A 13,742-nucleotide genomic window follows, 5' to 3' on the forward strand; every position below is an offset into this window, starting at 1 on the left:
TGTCAGGAACAAGCATTGAATCTGTGGAGCCTTGTGTGCACTTGCCAAAGTCTGGAGAGTGTGCTCTGCCTTGTGGGGCTTGCTCAGTTTGCCTGCTTCGCTGAACCTCCGACTCTGGTTACTCTTCTGCTAACCTTGCTAACTGGACTTCTTGCCTTGGTTACTGGTTTGCAAACCTTGTTTGCTTGACTTCAACAGAGGCTGTTGAAGGTGAGCATGTGAGAGCTTTGCTCCAGGACTTGTAGTAATGTGGGGACGCTTGGGGGGCAAAGTTGGAGCAATAAAGGGGAATTAGACCTGTTCTCTGGCTGTGTTGCTTCCATGCCATGCCCCAAGCCATGCCTCAAGTTTTAGAGCTCACACGGAGCTCTAAAACGTGAGGGCCCATGAGCTCACACACCTAACAACCCTGCAGGAGTTAGATCACAAATCCTGGAATTGGTATCAGTTTCGAGAAGCCTGTTTTAACAAAAGACACCTCTTCTGGGTACTGTAATCCAACACATCCAGGTCTTTCAGGAAATGCACATAAAAAGAGCCCAACATAGAATTAATCTATTTACAGGGAGTCCTCGACTTACAACTTTTCATTTAGTGACCGCTGGAAATTACAATGGCACTGAAAAAAGTGACTTGGGATCATTTTTTTTTCACACTTACAACCGTTGCAGCATCCCCAGGATCATGTGATCAAAATTCAGATGCTTGGCAACCGGTTCATATTTATGACGGTGCAGTGCCCTGGGGTCATGTGACCACCTTTTGAGACCTTCTCACAAGCAAAGTCAATGGGGAAAGCCAGGTTTATATAACGACCTGTGTTGCTAACCTAACAACCGCAGCGATTCACTTACAATAAAGATCAAAAAATGGGGCAGAACATACTTAACGACTGTCTCGCTTAGCAACAGAAATGTTGGGCTCAATTGTGGTTGTAAATGGAGGACTACCTTACTCCATGAGGAATTCACATGGAAAAAAAAATCAAATCTCCAAATTCTTGGACTCTGTGCATTTTCCTTCTTAACATCAACCTGTGCATTCTTTCGTAATAGAGCAAACTAAGATCATCCCCCACAGTGGTGGGATTCAAATAATTTAACAACCGGGTCTCTGTTCTAATAACCAGCTGGGTAGGTGGGGCTCGGTGGTCATGTGACTGGGTTGGTATGGCCAACTCAACATCACTCATGTTGATGGGCACTTTGCCTTAGCTGTTACAATGTAATAAGGGTTAACGGGAGGCAGTTTCTGTAAGCTGGGCAATAAAGATTAGGCTAGAAACAACATCAGAATGTTTCCTTCCTGCCTTCCTTCCAGGATTAGCCCTGTAAAGTGAAAATAAATAAATAAAAGGATATTTCTTCCAACAACCGGTTCTCTGAACTGTTTAGAAAGTTAACAACTGGTTCTCCCGAACAGGTGCAGACTGGCTGAATCCCACCACTGATCCCACAGCAAAGGGGTGATTGAACCCTGAATCAATGGTAAGCTTACCAGATAGGTACTGCAAAAATCTTGCATCCAGAAAAGATAAATAGCATTGGTCACAGAATGCAATTTGTAGTTCTCAAAGTGCTGGGCACAATATTCTGCTGTGTGATAGAGACGGCTCAAGATCCACTGGTCCATGGGAAATCTGGGGAAGACCTGGAGGCCGTACAGAAAGATAATTCACAGTCACGATGCCTATTGGGTATTAATAAAGATCTACTTTCTTGAAAATAGAAGAAGATTAAGGGATTAAAAACTGATTGCAGACAAGCCATAAGTACAGCAAGGAAGTAAGGAAGAGGACAAGTTTGAAACTTGGGACCATTACAGACGGTCTGCAGCTTATGACTGTTTGCTCAAAGTTATGACAGACCATCCAAAGCAGTGGTGAAATTCAAAAAATTTTTGCTAGTGGTTTTGTGGCTGTGGCTTGGTGGGTATGGTAGGAGAAGGATACTGCAAAATCCCCATTCTCATCCCACTCTGGGGCCAGTTTGCCAGTTCTCGGAACTACTCAAAATTTCTGCTACTGGTTCTCCAGAACCTGTCAGAACCTGCTGAATTTCACCCTGATCCAAAGGTATTTAGGACCTGGTTTTGAAGTCCTGAGAGCCAGCCCCTCATCCCACACAGTAATATGAGTGCATTTATTGCCACTTACAGTGTCCTTTGATCATGGGACTTCTATTTACGTTTTTGCTGAAAAAGCCATTTATTTAGGATTTTCAACAAAAAAATACTAAAATTGTGGCATTCACTAATGACCATGGATTCATTTAATGATCTTGGTGATTCCTTTAATAGCAGTAGCAATAGCAGTTAGACTTATATACCGCTTCATAGGGCTTTCAGCCCTCTCTAAGCGGTTTACAGAGTTAGCATATTGCCCTCAACCATCCGGGTCCTCATTTTACCCACCTCGGAAGGATGGAAGGCTGAGTCAACCCTGAGCTGGTGAGATTTGAACCGCTGAACTGCAGATAGCAGTCAGCTGAAGTGGCCTGCAGTACTGCACTCTACCCACTGGCCACCTCGGCTCATGACCACTGGATAAAGAAGTCGTAAAATTGGGTCATGGTGATGTCCTTATGACTATCTCGATTGATAATCATAATGGGCAGGCTCCATTATGGTCATAAGTCATGGACTATCTTTTACACACGGGGGGGGGGGGATGCTATATTCTAAATTTCTCTTAACACAGCCCCTAATTTGCACCGAATGCTCTCCATCACTGTAATTGTGCTAAAGGTGCTAGATGCTGAGACTGAGATTTTTTTGTCAAACTCTAAATATGGTCATTTCTCAGTTGTGATTAAATGGCAAACCATAGCAGAAAGCACAATCTCCACTCACACAGCTTCTGAACAATTGCCAGGAGTTAATAATTAACTTCTAGTGCAATAATAATTTTCTGACAGTGAAACAATTAACCAGTGGAATAGCTATAGCACTTAGGCTTCTATACCACCTTTACACTGGTTTGCAGCCCTGTCTAAGTGGTTTACAATGTCACCATATGCCCCCAACAATCTGGGTCCTCATTCTACCGACCTCAGAAGAACGGAAGGCTGAGTCAACCTTGAGCCTGGTGAGACTCAAACTGCCCAATTGCAGTCAGCAGAAGTAGCCTGCAGTAAAGCGTTTTAACTACTGTGCCAATGGCTTGCCTTCACAAGTTGTGGGTGCTTCATCCACTTTGAAGAAGAGATTGGACAGCCACTGTCCAGAACGGTAGAGTCTCCTGCTTGAGTAGCATGTGGACTAGAAGACCTCCAAGGTCTCTTCCACTGTTATTCTGTTATTGAGATAGTTATCCACACCACCAGGGGATCCAGAGTTCAGAAGACCCACAATATTTGTGGACCAGAGTTCAGAAGACCCACATATTTGGGGACCTGACGTTTATTTATCTATGCCTCTCCTTAGTTCTTGACCAAAGATTGACAACATCCAATGATCTTCAACACCATCTGGACACCCAAAGTTAGAAATATTACCTAAAATGGACATAGGGGTCACCATGTCTCGAGAGAGCTTTCATCCCACACAATAAAAGACCATTTTTAAATATCTCCCACAATTTCCCATAGTTTTCACTCCCAGTTACCTGCTCTGGATCCAGTGGGGCAAACTCTTCTCCCAAGGCTGCAAAAGTGAACTTTAGGGCATTCCACACCTATTACAGAAATGGGAGGCTTTTTCCATGTCTGCCATATCTAGATTAATACTGGTGCCTGTTGGGATATAAATTAAGTAGAGCGTAAATTTTCATGTGCACCTATGATAGACAGTTGTCATTAATTTATACAACAGTAGTTGTATTCTATCATGAAATCAGGACTAACTAAAGATAAAGGTTCCCTTCACACGTATGTGCTAGTCATTCCCAACTCTAGGGGGTGCTGCTCATCTCCATTTCAAAGCCGAAGAGCCAGCATTGTCTGAAGACGTCTCCGTGGTCATGTGGCTGGCATGACTAAATGCTGAAGGCGCATGGAAAGCTGTTACCTTCCCACCAAAGGTGGTTCCTATTTTTCTATTTGCCTTTTTACATGCTTTCGAACTGCTAGGTTAGCAGAAGCTGGGACAAGTAACGGGAGCTCACTCGACGCTATGCTAGGGATTCAAAACCGCCGAACTGCCGACCTTTCTGATCGACAAGCTCAGTGTCTTAGCACTGAGCAGCCACGTTCCTCAGGACTAACTACCCTACATGGTGCCTATTGATTCCTCCATAATATCTCCCTGGACACCCCAGATTTCCTAATTCTTCTGACTTTGTCCACATATCCTTTTAATCTAAATAAATAAACAGGAGGTTCTTTGTTGCAAGAAAGCCCGCTTGGTATAATAGTTAAAGCAATGCTTCAAGCCTTGGAAACCTTAAGATATATGGACTTGTACAGGAGGGAAGGAGGGAGAGTCACCTTAATGAATTCAATGTAAGTCTAGATCAGAATTGACCCTTACAATTTTCAAGGTTATATTTTTAACCAAACCAGCATGAAAGAGACTTTTCCAAGATCTGTATCATTCTAGCCTCCTTAGTTGGCCAACTACTGAGAGTTTGACCAATGGCCTAGTCAATAATAAATTGTTGGTTTTGTTCTTCTGGTTAGGAGTTCTTAAAGGGCCAGCAACAGCTCAACATCACGAGAGAAGGACTGAATGAATGGATGAATTTCTCACCGTGGGCACTGTAACGGCAGAGAGCAAACCTTAGCGCATCCGAGCCACTTTCAGCAATTCCTTGAGGAAAATTCTGCAGCTGAACGGGAGCAGAGAAGGGAGCAGTGAGATCACAAAGGCCATGGAATAGAGAGGGATGGGGTAAGGGGGGACAAAAAGGAAAAGCGATTACCAGGCCTTCTGAACCAATGACAAGCTCTCGTGGACTTAGATTGCTCTCCTTTAGCTTCTGCTGCAGGACCTGAAACAGGAATAGAAGCAGCCAATGACTGATGGGAAGCCACCTCCATGCAACCCAAGTCCATTTTTACAGCCTACCCAAAACCTTTACCCCAAATCATGGCACCCAAATTTTGGCAGCATTTTTCTCATGTTTTTCAAGATATAATCCCCCAGGTACTTTAAGATGAAGCATTCCTTATTCCCATGATGGCGAACCTATAGCACACGTGCCACAGGTGACACTCACAGCCCTCTGCAGCCACGCAAGCCGTCGCCCCAGCTCAGCTCCACCGCGCATGCACATCTCCCACCAGCCAGCTAGTTTTGGGGTCTCTGCCACACATGCGCAGGGGGACAGCGCACCTGCAGGGAGACAGGCGTGCATGCGGGAGATGCGTGTGCATGCAGAGGTTCATGCACGCATGCGGGGAGAGCGCAGGGGGTTGTGGTGCCCCTCTTCCACAGCCCGTTTTTGTAACAGGAGGCGGCAGGGAGGCCTACTAGGTCCAAAATGGGTCGTGGGGAGTGTCGCGCGGACATTGCATGCATTGCGCTTTCAGCACATGACAACAAAAAGGTTAGCCATCACTGTCTTATTCCCTCAGATTCTGAGTCTCCGGGCTATAACCCTACATCCTCTGTTGTACAAATAAGCCGTTGGGAGGATTTTTTTTAAAAAACTCAAAGGGAAGGCTACGAAGGAAACTCTTAAATGTCCTCACATCTACCTGACCCATCAGAGCAGGGAGGCAGAGAATGCTGCGGGTCCCATCCCTGAGGAAGATACACCTGGTGGGACCCAGAAGGGCCTTCTCTGTGGTGGCTCCCTCTCTCTGGAACATCATCCCCCAGAGATTAGAATGACCCCCATTCAACACGGCCCCCACTTCTTCCGGAAGGTGTAGACGACCTGGTTCTGCCAGTGGGCCTGGAGAACCCAGAGCGGGATGGAGCCCATTAAATGGCTCCTGTGCTCTGCTATTGCCAGGGTGGGTGATGGTTTTATTATGATTTTATTACATTATATTATATTATATTAATTTATTTGATTCTTTTTATTAGTTTTATTGTTTTAAATGAGGTTTTATAGTCTGTAAGCCGCCTTGAGTCGCCAGGGGCGAACAGGCAGCAATATAAATTCAATAAATAAATAAATAAATAAATGCAAAATACCTGCAAAGGGGCCCATGAATAACATCCAAAGGGTCAATCACATTCCGAGAGATTTGCTCATTTTTCTGCCTGAGCATCATGAATTAAGGAGTGAAGGAATACCTGAAGCAGAGAGAAAGAAGACAGGGTATCAGACCCGGAAGCCATCTTTGGAATTCGGCTTTCAGGGCCTGCCACATTTCTGCTGTGGGGAAATGGGAGGGGGGATTATATGGACTATGTGAGAGAGATATATATAGTCTAAATGACATTATTTTCTCAGAGAGTCAAGGACACCTTGCCCTGCACCTGGAGTGGCGTGACTGGGAGACATCTCCAGTTGGGACGGTGTCCGATTGGGCCATCTGATGGGACATGTGGGTGCTGGAGGCAGGGACTTGAACTTTCACTTGGATGGGGAAAACCTGGAAACTTTCAAATTCGGGTTTTCCCAGATGTGCCAATATGAATATCTAATAAAACTGGAACTTTGAGGAAACTCAAGACTCTGAGTCTTCTTTCGTTGGGGGTGTCATTTGTAACCCTGTACACAGGATGGAGCACAAAACTTTACTAAAAATCTTCACCTTGGATTCTTTTTTTCTCAGACACAGAATTTGTAAAATCGTAGAACTGAGAGGTAACCAAGGTTGGTTAGGTGACCACGTCCTACCTTCTTCTCAATCCAAGTTCAAGCTTCTCTAATCAATGGCTGTGTGTCTTCTGTATATCAAGGACCCCCTCAGTCATCAATTCTCTACATAATGGATTGCACTGATGAACAATAATTTAAGAAAATCCTTCTGACATATGACTGCAACTTAAGATCACATCCTCTACTCTAGGATGTGCGTGGAATGGGAATGTTCTCCTCGTGCCCTTCGCCGCCCCTTGTTTACCACAGAGTTCCGCCCCCAGCCATTGACCTCTACCATTTCGCCTCCGCTGTTAGGACCCTAGCTGTTCGCCCTGGGCAATGGGACCCAGCTCTCCAGAACCTTCCTCATGGCCATTAGGTGAAATACTGCTCACCCCGGCCTTTTGAGCTCAGGAGAAAGTTGAGCCGCCAGCCAATCGGAGGAAGGGAAGGGAGAAAGAGAGAGAGAGAGGAAGGGAGAAAGTTTCCCTGTCTAGTTTCCTGAGCCCAAAAGGCCAGGGTGAGCAGTATTTCGTCTAATGGTCCGTGAGGAAGGTTCTGGGACTGAAAAGGCTGCGTCCCATTGCCTAGGGTCTTTTCAGGGGAGGCGAAATGGTCAGAGGTCCATGGCTGGGGGACGGAACCTTGGGGCGAACAAGGGGCGGCGAAGGGTACGAGGAGAACAGTTCTAGACCCGGAGTGTGGGAGTGCTTGCTCAGTAGAAAGGAACATGATTTCCTCCAAATTATTTGTACAACTATGATTCCTTGTCATTAACTACATTCTGGATATTAAAGCCCCAACTAAACTGCCTATTCTGTAGAAAGATAAAGGTTCCCCTTGCACATATGTGCTAGTCATTCCTGATTCTAGGGGGCTGTTCTCATCTCTGTTTCAAAGCCAAAGAGCCAGCGCTGTCCAAAGACGTCTCTGTGGTCTTGTGGCCAGCATGACAGCACATGGAACACTGTTACCTTCCCACCAAAGGTGGTTTCCTATTTTTCTACTTCCATTTTCACATCCTTTCAAACTGCTTGGTTAGCAGAAACCTATCCTGTAGTAGATGTATTATGGTCCTTCAACAAAACTGAGGTAAACAATATGATATTCCTATTTTAGGCAACGGTTTTTTACAATTCTTTGTAAAAAGAATTTAGCTGTAGCTGGTGGAATGCAATCAAACTGAAGGGCACAAATTTCTTTATTTCTAATTTACACTATATAACTGGGAAGACAATAAAGGTCATGATAGTCCCCAAGTTATGATCCAGAGTGACAAAGTACAACACAATAATACTAATATGACTGTGATGGAGTCTGTCCATTATGGTCATATGTTTCAACAGTCACAAAACAAAACAACCTGATTTTCTGATGTTTTTTACAGCAGCCATTAAGTGAATGTGGCAATCATAAAGCAGATGCTATATTTTTTATCAAACACAGTCCTTAAAAAACTAATGGTTTGTTATGGGCACAGTTTTGCTGAAAACCAAGAGTGGCAAAAGCAGCATAAACTGCAGTCAGGTAATTATGGGATGCTGTACACATCTGTAAATGCAGCCATGTTGCCGACGGTCTAAAGTTCGGTCACATGATGATGAAGAAGGCCTTCAAACTTCAAACAGTTACTGTGCGACCAATAATAAGCCAAGGACTGTCTAAATAACAATCTAAGCTGAATTCTGTGTGACAAATACAGGGGATGTCAATCAATGTAACAGCCCAAACAGAGTGATTTCAGGATGACAGAAAAATTAAGCAATGGAATTCAACAGGGAAAATGCAGCCTGTGAGGAAGAACACAGCATTAACTAATACCTAGCTAAGAACCGTGGTAGCACAGTGATGAGAATGCAGTACTTCAGGCTACTTCTGCTGACTGTTGGCTGTCTGCAATTTGGCAGTTCGAATCTCACTAGGCTCAAGGTTGACTCAGCCTTCCATCCTTCCAAGGTGGGTAAATGAGGACCCAGATTGTTAGGGGCAAGAGGCTGACTCTGTTAACCACTTAGAGAGGGCTGTAAAGCTCTGTAAAGCGATATATAAGTCTAAGTGCTATTGCTAGTCTAACACTAAAGAAAGCTTCTCAGTGTGGATGGATATTTTGGCTCCTATCTCTCAGTTGGGTCTTCCTACTATGCCCTCATGTCCTTGAGGCCCAAGAGCTCCAAAAGGCAAAATGCCTGGCTTCCAGCTCTCACCTGAGAGGAAAGGCAGTTCTCCAGTCAGCTGTTTTCCCAGCATCACCATCCGGGCGACCCAAAAGAACAGAAGATCACTCCCAGTCTCCAAAAGGTTGTTGGGGGAAAAATTGCTGGAGGTCTTCTGTCTGAAGGAAACAGAGATGCCTCTGAGATCACCGTCACCATTAGGGAACATTCTTATTCACAAGGTTCCTATCCAACTTGGGAAATCATCTAGAGCACGTCTGCTGAAGGCCCCATGTTCACAAGAGATGAAAACAGTGAACCCTGGAGCAAGACTTTGGGGTGATTGCCCGGTGCTGTGGAACATATTGCTCCCACCGATGCAATTGGTCCACCCATTCCTGGAAGTCCGGACTGAAGAAAGAAGACACTTCTTTTTTAGCACACCCTGGATACATTATCGGGTAATTGTTCTAACTTAGTCTTCACAGAATCACAAAGTAGACTCCTTGTCCCAAGAAAACCCCTTTGTATTAAGCTAATGTGAATTCCTCTCATTCATATCCAGCAAAGTCACGGAAAAGAGTCTTTCAGGGGTGAATTTACAATTCACAGACCTTTATCAGGCTTAGAGATCTGCCAAGGCGATAGCTTCCAAATGCAAGAAAATACTTGGCAAGGAGTCTCTGAGAGTCACGAACAAATATTCACACTAATTAATTGAACTTATTGTCTCCTGCACACTCCACTCCTTTTGCTCTTTATTCCCTAGGGGATGAGGCCATTCACCATCCACCTGTGCCTTACTCCCGAGTCGCCTCTTGTCCTTAACTGTTCCCTCCTCCTGGCAAGCTCTGCTCATACACACATTGGGAACAGGCTCCAGCTGTTCTTCTGCCCCACTGATCTCCGACTTCGGAGGCAGCTGATAACTGTCAGACGGCCTGGCCCCATCTCTGCCTCCGACATAGAGCCCTCATCAGAGCTTCCCCAGACTCCAGGACTGCCCCATGTTCCTCCCCAACCTCCTCACTGTCCGAATCTGCTGCACAGCTCCGTTGGCAGGCCACAACAACTTCTTAGCTTCAGCTTAGGAGACCTTGCGCAAGGTACAGCTATCCAGAGGATCCAGGGGGTTGATTTGCCAGACTTTCTCTATTTCATAAAGCTCTGCTGGCTGCTGGCGGGCCACAACAGTAATGAATAGGCAGCCATTGAGTTACATCTTGCTGTTTTATATTGGGGCTGACTGGGTTGTTGGTTTTTATGGCAAACTGCATGGTGTCATTTAGGGTTTGGCTTACATTATTTTACACTGTATATTTTTTTCAGAGTTGTTTTGAGCAGGTGGTATAGATCATCTATAAAATAAAATACATTTTATGAGAACAAATGGTCATTTTCATATTTTTTATTATCAATCTCAGGAACCTCTGGTAGGAAAGAAGGGGTTGGAATGATTAATCCACAGAATATTTTAAACCAGGGGTGTCAAATTCAAGGCCTACTGGCCTGATCCAGCCCATGAGGTGCTTAGATCTGGCCCAGGGACCAGACTGGAAATACCAAAGGACTGGCCCACAGTGCTTCTGCGGCCAAACAGGGCACAGGCAGCCTCCCCGCACCCTGTTTCAGCCTGGACGGCCTCCTGCAGCACCCTGCAGGCCAAAATGGGGTGCAGGGAGGCTCCCCCCATGCCCCATTTTGGCTCACAGGATGCTGCAGGAAGCATCTGTCGTCCCCCCCCCCCCCCAACTGACCCATAGAGGACAACTACAGTGCTGATCCGGCCTCAAAGAAATCCAGTTTGACACCCCTGTTTTAAACCATTACATCGTTTTTGTATTATTTTAGCATTTTGGGTGGAAAGAGCCACTGTGGTTTATAAGTCACAGCTGATGCCTTTACATTCTTGATCATCCCAGCCATCTCCAGCTCCATCATTAAACCATAGCTAAGCAAATGTATGTTTTTCCCTGATGGGTGAATTAAGCCTAAATCTCCATGTCCACACTGTGAAATGGAAAGACCAGCAACCCAACTCTTGGCTTGATTCTGAAGACAATGAGGACAGACTTGTGGGGTGGGGTCTCTGTGGGTAGGTTTTCCAGTCCATCAGATCTGGAGGGGGCCGGGTTGGGTCAAAAGCTGTAAAATCCTTGTCTGCCAAAGTTTTTCTTTTTTCTATGGTGACAATTTTCACGGGAAAGCAATCAAATGCCAAAATGCCACCCACTTCAAATGTTCTGATTCTCTATCATTTCTGGGTAGGACTTATTAGAAATGGTTGTAGCAGAACATGTTGCTTCCCAAACACGCTTATCCTGGATTGTGGATTGCAATTCACACATTCTACCCAGAAAGGATGGATGAGAAGAAAGGGAGTTTGATTCGCACATATAATTTCCTGTGAGCCTGAACAAGAGTCAGGGATGATGGGATGATGGAGTTGGGATCCAATATACCTAGATGAAGGAAATCTGGATGTACCGTATTTTTCGGAGTATAAGACGCACCCTTTTCCCCCCAAAAGAGGGTGAAATCTGGGTGCATCTATACACTGAATACAGCATTTTTGCCTATCAAAACCCTGCCCTCTTTGCAAAATGGAGCGTGCAGAGGATTTGGGAGGCTTGCAAAGTGCTCCTGGGGCTGGGGAGGCAGGCAGTAACAAGCAAATTCAGGCCGTTTTTGCCCCCCCCCCTCCCAGGAGCACTCTACAAGCCTCCTAAAGGCTATTCATGCCCTTTTCTTCTTTTTTTTTGCAAAAATGAGGCGTGCAGAGTGTTTGGAAAACCTGCAGAGTGCAAAAACTTTTTTTGAAATTTACCTCTTCAAAATCATGGTGTGTCTTATACTCCAGTGCGTCTTATAGTCCGAAAAAGATGGTAGTTAAACAAGATAGCTTTGGGAGACAGGAGCAAAAGCTACAGCTTGGGCCATGGTCACATAAGAGACATCTCATCCCCCAGAATGAATGGGAATGGGCAAAGCATCTCAGAAGGGACTCTCCTTAGTTCTCTGGAAAGCAAAGGCCAATGGAGGAGAGAAGGCTTGCAAGATTGTTACTATAACCTTAAAATAAAGGTTATAGTTACTACTCATGGCTTTGGTTTCCTGTCCAGACTGCCACAAATATGGCCAATGCAAGCCAAATGCTCTATTTCCCAAAGGTTACTCACCTTGTGGGGCCAGCCCAAGCAGCAAAGGGGAACGGCTGGAGGAGAACCAAGTATCCAAGACATCAGCATCTAGAGAAGAGGAAAGCAAATAGAAAGTTTGCCTTTAAAAACATCTCACAACTCTTTTGGTTCTAAAAGGACTCAGTGTAGCCATGTATCTGTGGAAAAGGTTTTCTAGAAATACTGTGTTTGCCATGTTAGGCACGCACCAGTGGTGAAATTCAATTTTTTTTTACTACCAGTTCTGTGGGCGTGGCCTTGGTGGGCGTAGCAGGGGAAGGATACTGCAAAATCCCCATTCCCTCCCCACTCAGTCAGAGGTTGTTTTTGCCGGTTCTCTGAACTACTCAAAATTTCCGCCTACTGGTTCTCCAGAACCTATGAGAACCTGCTGAATTTCACTCCTGGCATGCGCACGGTACAATCGCACCCCTGCTTCCTAGGAATGCGAATTCTCTTTTCCTCACAGAAATGTAGTCTCAACGTACGGCCACAGTTGAGTCAAAAATTTCTGTTGCTAAGTGAGACAGGTGTTAAATGAGTTTGCCCTGTTTTACGACCTTTCCTGCCACATTTGTTAAAGAATCAATGAGGTTGTTAAGTTAGTAACACAGTTGTTAAGGGGTTCTGCTTCCTCTGACTTTTGTCAGAGGATTTGCAAAAGATGAAGACATGATCCCAGGAAGCTGCAGCCGTCATAAATATGAACCAGTTGCCAAGCATCCAAATTTTGATCACGTGAGAGAGGGATGCTGCAATGGTCATAAGTGTGGAAATGCTCATAAGTCACTTTTTTCAGTCCTGTTGCAACTTTGAACGGCCACTAAACAAACTGTCATAAGTCGAGGACTACCTATAAGTTCCTATATGTTGCTTTACCTCTCACCAGCTCCAGCTGCTGTTCAAGATTTTCCAAGCATGCCAGCGGCTTTCATCCGAGCTTCCACTTCCGTCCTGCCAACTACCATAACCCATCGCTCTCCTTCTGCTGAAATGCGCACACAAAGGAATATAAGTTGCACGGTGGCTGAGAGAAGCAGACATTCCCCCTTCCCCCTCACCCAAGCATTCATCCAATCAGAAAGGTTGATGCTTACCTCTCCTAGGTCAGGTGAACCCAGGAAGCATGACCCGATAGGCTGGAATCTGATGACCCCACCACAGTTGTCGAGAAATACACCAATCGCTAAGCAAGGACATCAGAAAGACAGCATGAGGAGTTTAAGAAGAAACTCTCTGCATCATGTTAGATCATCTAGCTTGTTTTTTCCATAACTAAGCTATTCTTTTGCATAATTTCCTTGGAGTTGCAATCTCTAAACACCTGCAAAAGCTCAGCTCAAGAGACCATGCAATGCTACCACCACCAAGACTGAACAGTGGTGACCAAACACAGAATAAGCCAATAAACTATTAATAAAGGCCATTTTTCACCTACAATGGACACGGAGGTTACAATGCTGAATCAATCTTTACCCTCCTACACTGAGAAGGAGATATCGAAGCATAGCCAGCCGCACAAATAGGCTAAAGAACAGTTTCTATCTGTGGGCTGTCAGACTCCTGAATGCAAAATAGCATCATAACTACGTAGTATGATGGACTTGCATGTGGGTGCAACGTGTAACATGTTCACACTGGTGCAATAGGACTGGGTTGTCTGTTAATATGATTTATTGGGTTAGAGATTTTCTGTCTTCATTGTGAATTGAG

At 45.0% G+C, this 13,742-nt stretch overlaps 1 protein-coding gene across 1 annotated transcript in view; it reads right to left on the minus strand.

Moving 5' to 3' along the window:
- The window catches only part of LOC116504371 (valine--tRNA ligase, mitochondrial-like), a 36,815-nt gene that overhangs the window by 5,952 nt on the left and 17,121 nt on the right, over positions 1-13,742 (minus strand). The window contains 15 exon segments of the mRNA XM_032211351.1: positions 1,498-1,650; positions 3,605-3,675; positions 3,678-3,731; positions 4,687-4,765; positions 4,859-4,932; positions 6,089-6,127; positions 6,130-6,153; positions 6,156-6,189; positions 8,909-9,004; positions 9,006-9,029; positions 12,030-12,063; positions 12,065-12,098; positions 12,909-12,933; positions 12,935-13,014; positions 13,127-13,215. Of these exon segments, the coding sequence (XP_032067242.1) occupies positions 1,498-1,650; positions 3,605-3,675; positions 3,678-3,731; positions 4,687-4,765; positions 4,859-4,932; positions 6,089-6,127; positions 6,130-6,153; positions 6,156-6,189; positions 8,909-9,004; positions 9,006-9,029; positions 12,030-12,063; positions 12,065-12,098; positions 12,909-12,933; positions 12,935-13,014; positions 13,127-13,215 (910 nt within the window).

This window comes from Thamnophis elegans, chromosome 2 (assembly GCF_009769535.1).
Source record: "Thamnophis elegans isolate rThaEle1 chromosome 2, rThaEle1.pri, whole genome shotgun sequence".
In the NCBI taxonomy this organism is placed as follows: domain Eukaryota; kingdom Metazoa; phylum Chordata; class Lepidosauria; order Squamata; family Colubridae; genus Thamnophis; species Thamnophis elegans.